This window comes from Chaetodon auriga, chromosome 9 (genome assembly GCF_051107435.1).
Source record: "Chaetodon auriga isolate fChaAug3 chromosome 9, fChaAug3.hap1, whole genome shotgun sequence".
Classification (NCBI taxonomy): Eukaryota; Metazoa; Chordata; class Actinopteri; order Chaetodontiformes; family Chaetodontidae; genus Chaetodon; species Chaetodon auriga.
In genome coordinates this window covers 8580262-8598064 of record NC_135082.1, presented here as the reverse complement: position 1 = coordinate 8598064, position 17803 = coordinate 8580262, and the positions used below count along the sequence as shown (strand labels likewise).

The following is a 17803-nucleotide window of genomic DNA, read 5'->3' as shown; positions in this document are numbered from 1 at the left end:
ATAGCATATATGCAGTATAGCATAATGCATGATTAATAACTTAACAGTAAGCACTGTGCAGCTGTGTAATGTTGAAAAACGATACAGTGAACTCATGAAACTGTAATTTGCAAGGGAGAAATTAATCATGGGTTGGTAAAGAATAATGTGTTAATATGCAACAGATGACAAGGTGCTGCATAAATCATGTTAGCAGTCAAAATGTTGTAAAACACATTCTCCACCGTTGGGATGCAAACTGCTTGCCAAAGAGCATTACTACAATTAGTATTTCTCAGACTGACTCTTCTTCAGCAGCTCCATTAAAAGCAGAGAGGTACGCGTGCTCCCAGTTACACAGCTGCTCAGAGGAAAAACAGTGGTTGTCATACTGTTTGTATGATTACACATCAAGTCTTGAGCAGCACTGCTACACATCTGAGGTCTTATGAAACACAGCAGACAAATATGGAAAACAGGTTTCTGCTGGGTGATCAGAGCATATTTATGTTGCTGTGCAGTGCAGAAATGATCAGACCAGATCAGAGTGAGGTGACTTTCTTTATGTTAAAACACTAATGAGCAGTTCCAAATGTTCCCATGAACTCTCACTACTGTTCTCTGGTCAGAAAGGTTCTCATGTTTTACTCAGCGCTCTGACATTGTGCAACATGCAGTGAGAACAGATTTTGTCATCAAAATCTTTTTGCTTCAGTCTCAGTTTTCACATGTTCACACATTGTGCCTGGAGCACTGGTGAGCACTGAGGGCAGCTACAGTAAAGCGCAGCTGAAAACACTGTGACGATGCATTAAAAGTCTGCTCCACCCATTTAGCACTGCATTCTCATAACACTGTGACATATCATTTTTCAATTTCATTTTCAAACATCTTCTTCCATGACAAAACCTAGTGCCTACATTACCCACAATGCAACTTGAGTCCTGACCTAAACAAAATAGACAATAGATGGAGTAAAAATATTGAAATGTAGTAAAATAATCACTGAAGTTAAATAGATAGAAAGAAAAACAAACAAACTTAGAAACAAGGACATGATAATAGTTATAAACTGATAATAGCTAGGAGCAGTGACACTTTCAGGTTACTCAGGAAAGAATAGCAAACGACCCCACACCCTATAAAACTTATTCACTGACTTTAGGTGGAGTTTCAAACATAGATCTCAGGTCTTCCTATAAGACCTGTGAAATAGTGTCTTTATTGGTCTTTTTCTTACAGAAGTCCAACATGTCATAGCATGAAAATAACAGATGTATTTAACATTAATAAATGATAGCTGTATGACAGTTAACTGTGCCAACTTGGGCCATGTGGTTGGTTTACTGAAACACCTTTCTGTTGATAGTGCTATGATTATAATGCTGCTTAATATGCAGAGGGTAGTTTTGGATTTTTATAGACTTGTAAATATCAGTGAACTCCAGGTGTGTGGGTGACCATAAACCCTGCAATGTGTTCATTGTGTGTGTATAATTACATACAGTAGATAAATGTAGAAGCTGAGACTTATTAGGTTCAAGTACAAGTTTTAGTTTTTTATTCAAGAGATAACAAAATATAGACAATTTTAAAAATATGTACACTGTACATTCCTGGCATGTGGAGATTTTCATCCTCTGCACAGCCAATGGTTGCAGCTCCTTTCCACTAGGCAGCTCTGCTGTTCTCAGTCTGTCAGTCTCTGGCCCACTCCATCAAAACCAAGGTCTCCACAAGGATGAAGAGGAGCTTGGTGGTGACCCCTCCCTCGGTGCAAGGTGTGGAGGGGATCTCAGCGTGGGGAGAGGGGGGCAGTGGAGGACAGGAGGGCTGGAGTAAGGAATGGTGGGTGAGAAACTAAAGAAGGGGGTGTTGGAAGACAAAGGTGACAGGCTTGGGGGGAAGGAGAAGTGAGAGGCAAATGACGGGAAAGGAGGAGAGGTGGCAAAGGTGGAGAAAGAGGAAGAAAGCCAGGGAGAGGGAGGGGGGGACAAATAGTCATGGTATGGTGTGGAACAGGAGTGAGGCTGAAATGGGGAGTGAGATGGAAAGAGCAACTGAGGAGACTCCTCTCTCCTCTCAGATGTGCAGATGGAATCGACAGATGCTGCATGAGGTTGTTTAGCCATCTCAGCCTCCGTCGTTCTCTGGCTGAAGTCTGGTTTCATATTGTTTGGCTGTCGGCTCTCTGTGTGATGTTTCAGCCCCTCAATCAGACTTGCTCTCTGCGACGGTGTTATTTGGTGCATGTAGCTGCTCAGCTGAGCCACACACTGCTGAAAACCTGCACTCTCCATTGTAGAGACAGCAGGAGCTTCGGACTCCTGGAGATGAAGGTTGACCACAGGAGGGTGAGTCTTCTTGTGACTATTCTCAGAGTCTGCAACAAGTGAAAAGACGCCAGGGTGAGGGATAAAACAGGACTGGAAGATTAAAGCACTGATTTGTGGCAGCAGAAAAGGGATATTAATGCAAAACTGCATACAATTTAACAAGTGAATGAACTGATTACCATTGCTCACGGTCTTGCCATATGTCCACTTTTGTAGATATTCCACAGCCAAGTCAAGAATCTCTGCTTTCTCTATAGGATTCTGCAGCCGCTGCGGATGGTGACAGTGAAACAGAGGAGAAAAACTACATTTACACACCATTATATGATTAAGTACGTGCAGAGGCTGAATGTGTTTTTTTGTTTTTTTACATGACTCACTGGATCAGATGTATGACTCAGCAGCAGAGTTCTAAGTTCAGCAAGACTTTGATTAATCCTGTCTCTTCTCTTCTTCTCCACAACTGGTTTCAGAACCTAGAAAGAGATGAACACCATTCTGTTAGTGTTGTAAAGTTGTGGTCATTTATCAGTAGTCCCAGTATTTGACCAACATGTATACATGCCAGTTACATGTGTCTATATATGTATGTATATGGAGTAACAACTTTGTATTTAGGTAACCCAGCAGTCGTCTCATTAATTAGAACTGGTTATTAAAGGGTTATTAAATGATTAACTAACATTAAGAATTAGTTCAAATGCAGGCTTATAAAGCCTCTGTAAATGGTGCCTCATTGGAAGGTGGCATGCGTTTTAATAAATAGGTTCAAAATTCTCACCCTTTTTCTACTCTTGCCATTTTCCAGAGTTGGAGTTTGCACTTTCCTCGTCATGTTGCGGTGTTCGGTCCAAATGTCCTGACTGAACGCTGCAGCAGCTCGATCAGCCTCCTGGTGTCTGTGGGCGGTTATAAGCTGACCTCACGCTGCCTCTGATTGGCTGACAGGTGTGAGGGACGACACCGAAACTGAAAATGGCCTTAGCTAGCTTTATTATGGGCCATGGACAAACTCGTAACTAAATTTCAGAGCGATCAGACGGTGAGACACCTCACCATCTGATCACTAAACAGAACATGTGATCCATGCACATCACTGCTGCCCTGTGGAGGGCCTGTTCTCAGTGACAGACACTCTGACACAGATTGTATGGTACATATGTACTATAGATATCCACAAGCTGTAAATTGTAAATACCGGTACGTGTTTTTTTTTTTTAGCAGCCTGATTCTTTTGTAGAATCTCACATGTAAAATTTATTCCTCCACTTTTAAACGGTGATTTTGCTTTATTTTTCTTTCTTTCTTTCTTTCTTTCTGTCTGTCTGTCTGTCTGTCTGTCTGTCTGTGTCTTTCTTTCTTTCTTTTTATTGCAGCTGTAAACATGATATTTCTAGGCGGTATTGTCAACAGATTCTTGTTATTTTTTTTTTATATATATACATGAATTCTCAAGTGGATTTAGTGTTGCTGAAGCGCGTGCGTAAATTCGCTTTATCTGCTTTGGCTTTGGAGCTGTGTTTTTGTTGTCTTTGCTCAGAGGTGTACATATATTTGAGACATGATACTGGAGTTTATTTTACAGTTTTCTGATCATTCCAAACCCAGAGTGACCTATTTGCTTGGTGAATAGTTTGTACCTGAGCGGTCTTTAGCTGCACTTTCAAAGAAAATGGGGACATCCAGAGGACAGTTAACACATACTATATCCAGGCTGGACAGCACTTAGGACACATCTTTCTATTGAAATGCTGATGATGGAGAGCTGCTTTAATTATCTCAGTGCAGTTTTTTTTTTCTCCACATGCAGTCGAGCAAAGGAGAGTCGCACCATCCAATCAAGTATTATTAAAGGTAATATCATTTCCAATAATCAATAATAATGAATCGTATGTTGTCTTATTTTGTAGTAACATCACTGGGTGCGTAAGGAGTAAATGTTGAAACATGGTTATTTTTCATTCATCGTGTTATTTTAGGCTGAATGCAAATTCTGTTGACTTTAGCGCGTCCCAGAAAAATGCACCGCTGAAGTGAGATTATGGGAAAGCTCTTTTTTCTCGTGGGAACAGAGGAGAAGTGAGAAAGTGAGCAGGTATGGGAACTTTTTATGATGTGTGAGACATCAGCACTTTGCATAAGTGACAAAAAAAAGGCCAAATGAGAGCAGCGTTAGTCCAAATAAATAAGTTTAACTTCAAATGCCAGACACTGATTTATGCATTTGTTGCAAAGCGCATACGTTAAACAGACTCAAATTTAACTGATTAGCAAACCGTAGGTATAAGCAGCAGGTCATGTCTGCGCGCTGATGTGATGAAGTGTGAGGATGATTGTTACACCTCAGTGTTAAGTGTGCTGCTTCAGGTCAGCTTGATGTCTGATGTTTGGACTTCACGCAAAATCCCTTTAAACACTCCAAGCATTTGTTGACTTCACTGCGTGTTCCCACGCGCGTCAGGTCCGTTTGATTTGAACTCTTTTGTCCGTGTGGCCGACACACCCGACGAGTCACGATATTAGAAGTCTACGGTCCATTTCTCCGCCACCAAAGGGCACATTTTCACTAATTAGTTTCCATCACAGGCTCAAACGAGCACATTGTGGGACTTATTTATGGGGCGGATCCACGTGTCTTAAATTCTGCACACACTTAGAGAGAGAGAGAGAGAGAGAGAGAGAGAGAGAGAGAGAGAGAGAGAGAGAGAGAGAGAGAGAGAGAGAGCGCTCTAACAACCAAGTGCAAAATATGATTAGTATGGCCATTATAATGGAAATTGAAGGCTATATCAAAATCCATCCCATAGTGTTTCCTTAGTTACCAAAAGTGATCTCTGAGCCTCCACTAATCGCCCTCTCTTTACAACGGAAGTATCGTTGCCTCTGAAAAGCCACTTAATCTACGGGATCCCCGTGATCCGATCATCCCAGTGTTATCTCCACACTTGAGCCTATTATGGGGATCAGGGGGCCACAAATGCAGTGCTGAGAAAGCTACCTCAGACTCAGAGCCCAGTCAGTCTTTCAAATGAAACATCTTAAATTGTGAACGTTGAACGTGCATCTGCTCTGTCGCATGTCTTGCGCCACACCCACTGAAGGTAAACACAACTCCTCCACCTTCACACGACACAAGCCTGTAGGTGAGAATCATCAGGCAGTTTCGTCCCACAGCACCAGGCCGGGAGCCTGAGGGTGTGGAGTGCGGGGTTGGGTAGGCAAAAATGTGGTCTACTGAGTTTTACATAGACGCACAAATAGGTGGCAAAATTAGTCAATGTCGCATCAACACACTTCACATGCAGTTTCACTCTTATTCAGTATAAAGTGGTTCCTGTAAGATTGCTCTGTGGGGGCTTCACCTCTGTTGCATCAGACTGGAGCTTAGTGGTGCAAAGTTACTGTAAGTGCATTTACTCATGTACTGTACAAATACTTTACCTGCGTATTTTCATTTTCTGCAGCTTACTTCTACTCCACTACATCTCAGAGGCAAATACTGTACTTTTTACTCCATTACATTTGTCTGACAGCATTTCCTGTCTAATGAAAAGCATGTATCTCCAAATGTGCTCATTTTGATTTTTTTCTGTTAAGCTGAAGGATCAGGGGTCCCTTTATGGGTTGAGAAATTTCTCCTACTTCTTAATCTAAACAAACTATTAAAAACCCTATTGGATTAGCTGGAAAATGCTTCATCATAAAGCTGAGAACAGGCCACTTTCCTGAGGAAAGGTTAACTTGAGATATGTGGTTCAGAAAGGTCACACTACAAACATATGATGATCTATAGACCCAACATAAAATTAGTGCAACATTAAACAAATACAGCAGCAAAATGCAGCATACACATTCATGCATGTGTAACACTGACAGGGAACATTCAGAATCTTTTGCTTTTGTTGATATAAGTTTTTATTATTATTATTATTATTATTTGAAGTTAGTTTTTGAAATAAGGACTTTTATTTATAGTGTATGGAGTATTTTCACAGGCTGCTTTTACTGAAGTAAAGGATCAGAATAATTTTTCCACCACTGCTGAAACTTCTGTGTCTGACTGACTTTAAGTGCAAACATTGTTTTTCATGATTTGAGTAAATTTACACAGAAAGCAAACTGAAACCCTTGATGACACACTCCTTTTACTTGAGGCTACATTTTGCTTAATAAAACTCTTGTGCAGCACATGGGATCATGTAGTAGGAGGCCTGGATTTCCTTCAGTGTCAAGGCCGGGTGCCGCTGAATGAATGAGAGGCGTGTCCCGCAGGGGCGGGGCTGCATGCTGGAACATCAACAAATTGCAATGAGGAAACAAACGTGCCATTTTCGTTTTGGATTCGCAGCGACTCCGGACAGACACGAGTCAGCTTCTTAGCATGAAGGCTTTATCTTCAGAGTCTCCTCGACCGAGGAAAAGGGTAAGCTGCCGCCTTCTGACTCTTGTGAGAATGTGAAAAATTAATCCAAAAAAAGTTGTTCAGGGTTATCATTGTAACATTCTGCTTTCCAACCCCAAGTTCTCTAAACCTCTGATGGAGAAACGCAGACGGGAGCGGATCAATCACAGTCTGGAGACGTTACGACTCCTGATGCTGGAGAACACCCGCAGCGAGGTAACGGCCGTGCGTCATGCTTCTGTTTTAGTCTGATCGTCATGGACATGCTCATGTATGTGTGTGTAACCATTACTGCATATCTTCAGTGAGTGATTTGGACTGTCATTGCTCAATTTAGAAACTGAAGAATCCAAAGGTGGAGAAGGCAGAGATTCTGGAGAGCGTGGTCCATTTCCTGAAGACAGGGAAGGAGGTGGAGAAGGGTCACCGGGCCAGGGAGCAGAGGCCGGCCTGTGCCCGCCAGCACAGCTACCAAGACGGCATGAGGTCCTGTCTGCTGAGGGTCAGCCACTTCATCGCCAGCAAGAGCCAGGAGTTAGGAGAAACCGGTGGAGATGCCGATCCCCTGAACGACTCTTCCTCCCCAGGGCGCATCCACAGGGCACTGATGCCCTCCGCAGCTCTGTCTGCACAGCATCCGCCTCACCGTCACCACCAGCACGGGATCGTTCATCCATACCTCACCCAGGTGACCGGCCTCCACTGTGACACCGGGGACCCGTTCTCCTCCCCGGCAGCCACCACGCACATCACCGACCCGGTGTGGAGGCCCTGGCCTCAGTGACAGACACTCTGACACAGACTGTGTTTTACATATGTACTATAGATGCAGACAGACTGTAAATATATATTTTATTGTACAGCCTGGATTATTTTGTACAGCGATGATATTTTCCATAAATTCATGTAAGATTCTTCGTTTTCATGCGGCTGTGTAGCTTTATGATTTGATTTTTTTCTTCCTTTTTTTTTTTTTTTTTTAAAAAAAAAATACAATTTTAGCTGTAAATATGTGATATTTTTAGGCGACAGTGTCCACAGTTTCTTATTATTTTTTGTATACATGACGTCTGTTGCGTGCGCAAAATCACCTGCTTTGACTTTTGAGTTGTGTTTTTGTTGTCTTTGCACCGAGGTGTGTATATATTTCAGACATAATGCTGGGCTTTATTTTCTGATTGTGCTTGCTGAATGGCCCCGTTCACAATAAAAGTACAATTTCCTGATCATTCCAGACTCAGAGTGGCCTGTTTGCTTGGTGAATAGTTTGTACTTGAGCGGTCTTTAGCTGCCCTTTGAGAGAAAATGGGGACATCCAGAGAACAGTTACCACATACTATATCCCGGCTGGACAGCAGTTAGGACACAACTATCTATTGAGATGTTGATGATGGAAAGCCGGCTGCTTTTATGATCTTCAGTGCAGTTTTTCACATGTAGAAAAGAAGCGAGAGTGGTCCTTCACGCACAGGTGTGGCAGCATCCAATCTACAAAAACACTCAGTGTGCCAGACTCTAAGGAGGCCTCTAAGTTTAAAGTTTTACTATATCTAATATGTCCATACATCAGGTAAGCCCATAAACCCGTGAGATACGCACTGGAACCATTTCATCATTTGGCACGCAGTTGTCATAGTTTGGTTTCATAGTGTTACATACAGCCATCATATATTTTAAAACAAACAGTTGCGCCCTGTTAAGGCTCAGTCCCTTTTGGCTGATCAGCAAGTGTTGAGCTGTTTTTCTTACCACCTACTGAAATGAGCCAGCTGTCTGCGGTGATGGGGGAGGCTGAGCATTCCATCCATCAGGTCTCTGAAATTGGGTCAAACATCTCACAGCATTAATATGTTGTGATTTCCTCTGTTTTATCGTTCATCACAATTCCGCCAACAAAACACTAACAATAAATATGTGGCAAACAGGCTGTAGATGCAGAGCCGAAAGTTTTTACAGGTTATATCACACTCGGGTCGAGTCGGGTGGTGGTTGCTCATAAAGTCCAGAATCTGAAGCGGCTTGCAGATTGGAGTGTGGACTGTGTTAATGGCTTTTCAACATTTGAAAAGAAAGCAGGCTCCCCCTCTATTAACATACCAATGCACACCTGAAGGACTTCTAAGTACCCAGCGCACCTTCCCTATACTGGAAATAAAAAGGCAATGCAGGTATGGGCAGCTCCTGTAACCACCACAGTACTTACGATGGCCTGATGGTTCTAATAGCCTAAATTTACCGGGGAAGATGGCTGTAATTGGGGACTGCAGTTCTGACAAGGTTTATCACTGAAATTAGACCATGTTGTAAGAAACTTATAGGACCATGTAACCCGTCTGTAAATATTTCATTGGAATATGTTTGTAAGATGTAGAAGTGAAATTTCCCGTTTTGTGATGCTCCATTGTAGATATCTTGTTGGTGGAGGTGGTGGAGCTCAAACTGTGGTTGGTGGATCCACGCATTCCTTCAAAGCCTGTTTGGAAACATCCTTTCTCAAAGCAGGTGTTAGTCCCGCTGGGCTGATCTCTGGACAGGATGCTCTTTTGTGCGCTTTAAAGCTTAAACCTCCAGGAGGAAAGCCCACAGGACTAAGTAAATCAATTAAAGCTGGAATGAGATTAGGGTTTCATCTGAGGGTCCTCTGTTTAAATGAAGATTAAACGGCTCCAGTGGCAGAATTTATTGTCAGTGTAAAATAGATAAGGATTAGTCTAGTGCGGATGCATCTACTTAAAGCTCTCTGTTTACTTTGGACAAAAGGCGCTCGGAAATGTATCCAGACCGATGGCAGAATGAAACTTCGATTGTATAAAAATTTTCTCAGTTTTAGCAAAGCTTTAAACGCCGACACACTGCTGGACACCTCACACCGCAGCTGTTTCTCTAACTGTTGGTTTTTATCACATCGGCGGCAGCACAATACATGCGAAGTGATAAATCACCTTTTGGCCTCGTCGCACACACCCAGCCCTCAGCTGGCCAGGCTGTTTATATGGCAGCCTTCTCTCATAAAACCCTTTGCAACTTAAAGTTTCTAACGTTTATCAGTTTTTAAGAATTTTCCTCGTTTATCGAAGTTCCAATTATGCACAACGTGAAGAAAGAAATCACCTGTAGTGAATTAAATAAGGTACAGAATTAGATAGTTTGGCTTTAACGCAGCTTCGAACATTAGTTTAGTCTATATTTTAGAAAATGTGGCCACGTGTCGGTCAGCTTTACAACCGAAGCCTGGATCTCATAAAGGCGCCACACCTCCGGGTGTTAATGGCTTTGCTGCGACCCACGCGCCAGAGGTGACAGGCTCGTGCACGGAAACAGCTTTTTGTGAGGCAGGGTTAATTTTGCGCGCGCGCGTGCTCGTGTGTGTTGTCAGGAATTCAAAACAGCTTGTGTTTCCGTGAAGCCCATTTTTTGTGGAGCTTAAAGCTCTGATGATTTAACACCAGCAACAAAGATCAGTCCGGAGCAGCCATATTTAGTTTTTTCATATTCAGCTTCGTCGTTTAGACTGTTATATTCAGTATGTATGTTCAGTGAATTTAAAACGTGTGATACCCGCACTGTGTGTGTTGTCCTGCCAAATATCTCAGCTGTCAGCCCAAAGTTTGCCTTTGTTATCAAGAAGCTTTCTGTTCTCCAGACTTTAGAGGACTTTGTTTTGGATTATTCATATTTCTTTAATGAATGGCCATTCCCCCACTGTCTGCCACCAGCAAGAGAAAGCTCATTCATTAAGGTGAACAATGATGCACTGCTGTGCTTTTGTCACCGCTGTGAGGTGTGGGCCGGGGCCCTGACTGGACAACAGCTGCTCCAGGGGCCACCAGCCAGCCCCTGCAATTAAAGCAACCATGACCGTTCAACAAAAACAAGCACACACACACACACAGAGGTGCTGCAGAAACCTGGTCTGTGTGATCGGTCAGCTAAAAAAGCCTGCTTATGATTAAAAGCAAACACTATGACCTTTCATGAAAAACATGTTTATTGGTAACAAGAGAAAACTCACAGTAATAACGCTGCAAATGAATGACAAGATACAAGCAGGATTTACTCAGATTTATGTTGTAGGTTTACATTGTATTATGACTAACCCCTTCTCATTTCATTTATATGTGTATGTGTGTGTTAGCATGCAGCTGGAGCACTTGGTCAGACTTTGCCAACAGCCTGGCCCTGAGCTTTCTGAAACTCTTGCTGTAAACTGGACAAGACTTCTCGCTGCTGTTCAGATTTCTTTTCCGATTCCTTCAGGAGCGTCTCATACCTTTGACTGTAACAGGACAAATAAAAAAAAGGGAAAAAAGAAAGATTAATTTTACATAGCTAAGAAACACATCAGAATCAAACACATTTGACTGCTTTTATGTACACTGTGCTCACACAAGAGGTGTTTGAGTTTTTTTTTTTAATTAATTAATATTAATCATATATTATTAAGTATGATACAATTCACCAAGAAGTAAATCCTAAATTGATTCTTTCTAACTGTCCCCACTGTCTCCTGTTGTGACATAATACACAAAGAGTTGGATGTTCTTGTAATCACATTGAAGACTGCAGCACAGATGTTGGAGATTATCTTCTACCCACTGAACTCTTTGCTGCCCTCTACATGTCAGCATGATAGCACAGCTAAGCTATGCACAAACATGCACACTGAGCCATTTCTAAATAGTCAGGAAGTGCCAACATTGCCTCTGTGCCTTTTAAGACTGCAAGTATGTGGTGAATATTCAGAGCAGTTTCTGTGTGATATTATTTTCAGGAAGGTCTTTCTCAAAATCACTGATATTATATGATAAACGCAGTACGTAGTTTTTGCTTTAACACATGATGGAGGACACACGGTATTATGAATATAAGGGTTGTAAGGGCTTAAATCTGGAGGAACCTTCAACATGGGACAGGCCTTATTGGCCTGTGATGGTGTATTCACTCCAGAAATGTGGACTTCAGATGACCCAGTCCTTGAATTGGGACACAATACCTGAAGTGGTTTAGAGCAGGTGCAAGCGTAGGATAAGCGCATGCTGCATGTCTGTATTTTTAAGAACCTGGACACACTTTCCTGCTAACCTGGTGATGCTAGCAAAACCCAATAAGGAGTCTATTTGCACTTGATAAAGTATATTGAAAAAGTAACTCCATTGAATATTCCAGTCGAAATTGCATCAAGTACACTGTCAAACAGGGTTGGGCGGTAGGACAGTACATACTGTGCAACGGTAGAAATGTGTTTACTGGTAGAGATCTAGCAATACTGTTTCCACCACGGGAGCTATCCCTTAATCTGTATTCCACACTGTCTTTCGCAGCGTATGCACTGCTACGATGCGAAACAGCAAGCAAGTGGGCATATAGATGACATCACGGAGTGTAGCTGCTTCCTATTCTTGTCTGCTTGCCTGTATATTGCTCTCTGCTCTTTCACTGTGGATGTGTCCAAGTACATGTAGTCTTGCTATCAATGTAAAAAACAGTCATTACAAATGAGTCCTCCTCCTCCTGCATGCTCGACCCAGGTGCAACCCCTCACCTAAACCAAAACAAGTATTTGTGGTAGGTGAAAAGGACAACTCTGGACAATGCCCAGACCTGATTGTGTGGGCAGTGTGGAGAGTGTGATGTGGGAATCCAGCTACCTGACCGGGTGAGGTCATTTGGGCATCAGGACTACTTACCACATCTCTTTGGAACCATACAGTTTTAATTGTTGGGTCTTTTGCTGTTTAACTCAAATGTTGTCTCATGTGAAGCAGTTTTTGCTTTTATGAAAGCTCCAAATAAAAGAAGAAAAGAATCAAATGTAAGTTAATATGGTATGGCTATTTGAACCCATTTCTTAGTTTACAATTTGTCATTTGGCAGACGCTTTTATCCAAAGCGACGTACATATGAGATTTTTCATACAACACAAGCAAGGTTCAGACAGGAGAGAACAACAAGAATAAGTGCCCTAATGCAACTTTCTGGTCCAAATGGCAATAGGTGCTACAAGACAATGCTACGACGTAGTGCAAAAAGTGCATAGAGGTTTTTTTTTTCTTATTAAAGAACAAGGCGTTCAGTAAAGAGCGTGGTCTTTAGTTTTTTTCTAAAGGTCGCAAGGGACTCTGCAGAACAAATGGAGTTTGGTAACTCGTTCCACCACCTGGGAACCACAGAAGGAAAGAGTCTAGCTAGAGACTTAGGGGTTTTTGGAGGTGGCAGCACCAGGCGCTGTTCCTGGGCAGAGCGTAGTGAGTGGGAGGGAGCATAAACCTGAATGAGGGAGTTCAGGTAGGTCGGAGCGGTTTTGGAGGTAATTTTGTATGCAAGCATCAAGGACTCATACTTGATGCAGACAACAGAGTGACGTGCTAGTTTGGGCAGCTTAAATACCAGGCGAGCTGCTGCATTCAGTATCATCTGCAAGGTTTAGCGAGCAAGAATTAGTTGAACATTAAGAACATTTACTATACTGTGATATATACTGTGACGGTGATATAAAATGAAATAAGCCATGATAGAAGATTTGGGCCATATCGCCCACCCCTGCTGCTAACTTCTCTGATCATAGCACCCATGCAGGATGTAAGAGGACAGGCCGGACTCTAGGCACTCACATCTCTCCGTTGATGTACTCAAGCCTTTTTGTGACGGTGGCTTTGGCTTCTTCCAGATCCTGCTTCACTAATACCGGACCAATAAGCTTATAAACAGTGTTTGTGCTGTCCAGTAGATCCAGCTCCTGAAAAGACAGAAACATATATGGTAAATGGTAAATGGACTGTATTTGTACAGCGCTTTTCTAGTCTGAAGACCACTCAAAGCCACTCAACACACATTTGGTAGCTAAGCCACCTGCTCATTATGAGCATTATACATTCACACACCGATGGCACAACATCGGGGGCAGTTATGGGGTTCAGTATCTTTCCCAAAGATACTTCGGCATGTGGACTGTCGAGGCCAGGAATCGAACCACCGACCTTCTGATAGGTGGACGACCGCTCTACCTCCTGATACAATGGCCACAGCCGATCAGCATTGTATACATATATATATATACCATATAATCAATACTGATCACTCCTTAACGGGCTAACCACACTGACACCAAAATAAGCTTTTTGAAAGGAAAATGAGCTGTTAGTTACCTCTTTGACAATGGTGTTCTCTGTCAGCTGCGTCTCCAGCTTCTGCCTGGCTGACATGCTTTTGCCGATATCTAAACAGACATGTATTAATTGAGAAGATGTATTAGTCGGTTGTTTCATAACGTCATGACATTACCGCAACTTTAATTAATACTGTAAAAGTGCAGGAAGTAGCAAACACGATCATTTAACATATGACTAGCTGTCCGTATATGGTTAGCTGGCTCGCCACAACATGGCACGCTATAAGAAACCATGCAACACCGGCTGGCGCATACCTTTTTGTATCAGTGTATATTTGTCTACTTCGGCTTTTAGTTTCCTTTGAATGGCCTCGGCCATATTTGTTTGTTTGATGGAAAAGTAGCACAGATTGAGAAATATATCAAAGGGCTAGGAGGCTAGATGTAGTATGACATGAACGCTACGCGCTAGCTAACAGGAAAGGGCAGCGGATATAGCGGATGTTAGCTGACCCCTTCAAAGTAAGAGCCCTCGCTACTTCAGGGTTGTATTCATAACAAATACAAAGCACAAATAAATTAACATTAAAAGCCAGCTCACAGTGCGTACATTTATATGCAAATCATTTTAATATGTTCTAGATAATTTCATTTTGTTGGTGATTGTTTTCACATTCTTTAGTGTAGTACACTAAAGAATGTAAAAACAAACTGATTGCCACATAGACAATAGACAACATAGACACATAGACAACAAAAAAAGAGGAGAAAGGCAAAGAAAAACAACAATTATATTTTACAATGACAGAGTTTGTATTATATGCAGCAGATTATACACGTTTCTACTTAAGCAAAAAGCTACTACGTCGTAGTAGCTTTTTGTCGACATTAGAGAAAATGCTGCTATACTGTTTAAATTCCTCAATAAAATCCAGGAAAGATGGTTGGGGTCCTGATTTATTTAACTGACCTTTTCAATATGACATTTTCATTATGATTTTTTGACCCAGACATGATTGCGGCTGTTCGCGACATCCATGTTTGCGACACTTGTCCACTCATGTTTACGACACTGCACACAGCTACTCATTTCCCCGTTTCAAGATGGCTTCGTCGTTCTGGAAAGGTGTCGTCGGCGTCGGACTTTTTGCCTTAGCTCACGCAGCTTTCTCGGCGGCACAGCGTAAGTTTGAGTGCAGGCGATGAAAACACGGGTCTCTGTGTCTGTGTTTATTTCAGGAGGGCTCCGTTGTCACCGGGCAGGGCGACAAAACAGCAAGATGGGCCTTACGGTGCAGCAGCTAGCTAACGAGAGCTAGCGTAACAGCTAGCTTAGCCCAGTTCAGACTCATTCTAAGGGAAGAAAGACTCGAGTTTTCTTCTGTGCTAAATGTTAAACTATCACCACCAGTGACACACGACGTTCAGTGTGACTGGCGTAGTGTTTCATTGCAGATCGAGCCGTCTTAGCTGCTCACAGTAGCTTCCTTTGCTGCAGTGTAATGGCGTTCATTTGAATTGCTGGCTAAAATGCTTTTCTCCCATCAGATCGGTCATACATGCGACTCACAGAGAAGGAAAACGAGACGCTACCAATTGATGTGAGTGACTTTCATCCTAATGCTGTCAATTTTAATCTCCGCCTTCCAGTCACAACAAACCCCCCAGAATTGTCTGCTGTTTTCATCGTGATCTTTCTCTTTGCAGATCGTATTACAGACCCTGTTATCATTTGTGATGACCTGTTATGGTATCGTCCACATTGCCGGAGAGTTCAAAGACATGGACGCCTCCTCAGAGCTGAAAAACAAGTAGGTTGAGTTCCCCCGCTACACCTTCCTCTCTCGATGATGTGGTTGTTTGTGTCTCTGCCACAGGGGAAGCATGCTCCCCATCTCTTCTTTATTTCAAATTAATTTCAGTCAACTCCCACAGACAGACATGGTTCCTATGCCAAAGGATGAAGTGTTTCAGCACCAGATAATCTACAATAGTCTGCTAATGTTCAGTCTGAAACAGGGCTTTTACATGTATATTCATAGTACCTGGACTTACCATTGTATGTTACAGACTCTCCTGCATTTTGCTTTTATGTACCATAATTTTCCACCAGGGGTGCATGTGGTAAAAGTGCTTCATGCACACTTTGCTCTGCAGGTGGTTAAAAGATGATCGTGGCAGTGAGATTTTAGTCCAATATGTTGTGAAGTGTAACTTACATCATACAACATTAGAGTGCTTTTTGTACATATTCAACCAGTGTATTAAACCTAATGTAAATAGCAGACACAAAACCAGCAGTGCTTTATGTGTGGCCAAACTTTGCATTGTTTTATACCACAGATCTCCTTACTTCCAGGCCTTTATGTTCTAATTGTCTATTAAGAACACATTTGATATTAGTGCCTCACAACGCCGTGAAAAATTGAAACAGACAGTGGTCATTTGCTAATCCTTTTTGACACATACTCAATTGAAAACAGCACAAAGACAATATATTTAATGTCTGACCTGAACAACTTCATTGGTTTTTGTAAATATCTGCTTATTCTGAGTTTGATGCAGCAACATGTTTCAAACAAGTTGGGACAGGGACAACAAAAGACTGGGAAGGGTGTTTCGTGTTTCATCATAAGATGATTCTCGACGGTTTGATTCCTTTGGTCACTGCTGTGAGGTGTCGACATGACACGTGCATGACTGTCAGTTTATCTCTTTGAAAGCACAGCAGTATTTGTGCAGTCTTTTTATAACGTTGTCCCTGTTTTGTTTGTTTTTTTTTCAGAACATTCGATACACTGAGGAACCACCCATCCTTTTATCTTTTCAATCACCGGGGTCGGGTGCTATTCCGCACGCCGGAGGAGGAGCCCTCCTCTGTACGCAACCAGCACGCTCTTCCCAACCCCATACGGCTACGCAAGCTGGAGCATTTGCACTGAGACTGGCCTTTCCTGCCTGTAACACCATCAGTGTCAGAAAGATTTGTTTTTGTTAGACAGAGGGGGAAGTGAGAATTCATCGTCCTCTACTTTAATTTGTATTTGTACATAAACTAATATGCTGTCCAAACATGCTTCTCTGTCCAAAAAAGTGGTCACCACCATACTCAACACAGACTGTGCCAACCCTTCAATTTTTCAAGCCGATTTGTTTGTATATACAGTATGTAATCGCTTTGGAGTCTTAAGATAAAGACACATCTACCCTTTTGGTCCCTTGGAACTGAACTGGGATATGGCTGTCCTTTGTATATTCTTTGTATGAGGGGCATAAAAACATCAGTTTCATTACTGTTTCATTTCACACATCAGTCCTCAGCAGCTGTCTGGACAAAATCTTGTCAACTGAACGAAGTCTTGGTGTATGAACTTAGGGCCCTTTATTTCCTTGATGATTTCCTGGAAGCGTAAAGGCTCGTGTGTACATCCTGTATTCATCAAAGAGTACTGAGCTATGACGCAGGAAATCGAGACAAGGTGAGATGTGAGAACAGAAAACATTAGGCGGCTGCTTTAATGATACTGTGAACACTAAGGTGGAATAGAAAGCAATGGTACATCCATTTGAGTGAAGTTCATTTTTCCTTCATTTTACATTTTGTTAAGATTCAACAGATGTTTTTAATTTAATAAAATGCATACTGATTTTACTCGGTGTCAGAATCTTTTTTTCCTTTCTATCTTTCTATTTTTTTTTCTGCCTGAGTAGTGGCTCAGGAGGTAGAGTGGTCGTCCACCAATCAGGAGGTCGGAGGTTCAATCCCTGGCCTCAGCAGCAGTCACATGCTGAAGTATCCTTGGGCAAGATACCGAACCCCAAAGCTTTGGATAAAAGCATCTGAGAAAATGATTGTAATTGTCAATCACATTCTGAGTCTTTGTCTGAAGGATTAAATCTCTGCTGTAAGCTGTGGAGGCTGTGAAACGGGAAGGCAGTCAGTGTGGAGGAATTGGTAACAAATGCTAATGTATCACA

The 17803-nt window shown here is 42.2% G+C and overlaps 4 protein-coding genes across 4 annotated transcripts; 2 read left to right on the top strand and 2 right to left on the bottom strand.

Annotated features, from left to right (window-relative positions):
• Positions 1–1697: 1697 nt before the first annotated feature.
• On the bottom strand, positions 1698–3150 carry LOC143325351 (uncharacterized). The gene is made up of 4 exons (XM_076738336.1): positions 3097–3150; positions 2696–2791; positions 2495–2585; positions 1698–2362 (listed from the first exon to the last, which is right to left on the bottom strand). The coding sequence occupies exons 1-4, from the start codon at positions 3148–3150 to the stop codon at positions 1698–1700; spliced, it is 906 nt and encodes a 301-aa protein (XP_076594451.1).
• A 3445-nt stretch (positions 3151–6595) lies between these two features.
• Positions 6596–7567, top strand: her5 (hairy-related 5). Its single transcript, XM_076739815.1, has 3 exons — positions 6596–6738; positions 6838–6933; positions 7055–7567. The coding sequence occupies exons 1-3, from the start codon at positions 6697–6699 to the stop codon at positions 7499–7501; spliced, it is 585 nt and encodes a 194-aa protein (XP_076595930.1). The 5' UTR covers positions 6596–6696; the 3' UTR covers positions 7502–7567.
• Positions 7568–10687: 3120 nt separating this feature from the next.
• On the bottom strand, positions 10688–14311 carry pfdn6 (prefoldin subunit 6). The gene is made up of 4 exons (XM_076738420.1): positions 14141–14311; positions 13863–13933; positions 13329–13453; positions 10688–10993 (listed from the first exon to the last, which is right to left on the bottom strand). The coding sequence occupies exons 1-4, from the start codon at positions 14202–14204 to the stop codon at positions 10873–10875; spliced, it is 381 nt and encodes a 126-aa protein (XP_076594535.1). The 5' UTR covers positions 14205–14311; the 3' UTR covers positions 10688–10872.
• A 587-nt stretch (positions 14312–14898) lies between these two features.
• mmgt1 (membrane magnesium transporter 1) lies at positions 14899–17477 on the top strand. The gene is made up of 4 exons (XM_076738436.1): positions 14899–15008; positions 15374–15426; positions 15533–15636; positions 16611–17477. Exons 1-4 carry the CDS (start codon positions 14930–14932, stop codon positions 16765–16767), a joined length of 393 nt encoding a protein of 130 aa, XP_076594551.1. The 5' UTR covers positions 14899–14929; the 3' UTR covers positions 16768–17477.
• The last annotated feature ends 326 nt before the right edge of the window (positions 17478–17803 follow it).

Coding starts and splice junctions, on each gene's coding strand:
- LOC143325351 (XM_076738336.1), bottom strand. CDS start 3,150: ATGACGAGGAAAGTGCAAACTCCAACTCTGGAAAATGGCAAGAGTAGA. Junction 2,586..2,695: donor TGAGTCATACATCTGATCCA/GTGAGTCATGTA, acceptor CACCATCCGCAG/CGGCTGCAGAATCCTATAGA. Junction 2,363..2,494: donor TGGCAAGACCGTGAGCAATG/GTAATCAGTTCA, acceptor CACTTGTTGCAG/ACTCTGAGAATAGTCACAAG.
- her5 (XM_076739815.1), top strand. CDS start 6,697: ATGAAGGCTTTATCTTCAGAGTCTCCTCGACCGAGGAAAAGG. Junction 6,739..6,837: donor CTCCTCGACCGAGGAAAAGG/GTAAGCTGCCGC, acceptor TCCAACCCCAAG/TTCTCTAAACCTCTGATGGA. Junction 6,934..7,054: donor TGGAGAACACCCGCAGCGAG/GTAACGGCCGTG, acceptor TGCTCAATTTAG/AAACTGAAGAATCCAAAGGT.
- pfdn6 (XM_076738420.1), bottom strand. CDS start 14,204: ATGGCCGAGGCCATTCAAAGGAAACTAAAAGCCGAAGTAGACAAATAT. Junction 13,454..13,862: donor AGAACACCATTGTCAAAGAG/GTAACTAACAGC, acceptor CTGTCTTTTCAG/GAGCTGGATCTACTGGACAG. Junction 10,994..13,328: donor GAGTACATCAACGGAGAGAT/GTGAGTGCCTAG, acceptor GTCCTGTTACAG/TCAAAGGTATGAGACGCTCC.
- mmgt1 (XM_076738436.1), top strand. CDS start 14,930: ATGGCTTCGTCGTTCTGGAAAGGTGTCGTCGGCGTCGGACTTTTTGCC. Junction 15,009..15,373: donor AGCTTTCTCGGCGGCACAGC/GTAAGTTTGAGT, acceptor TTCTCCCATCAG/ATCGGTCATACATGCGACTC. Junction 15,637..16,610: donor TCCTCAGAGCTGAAAAACAA/GTAGGTTGAGTT, acceptor TTTTTTTTTCAG/AACATTCGATACACTGAGGA.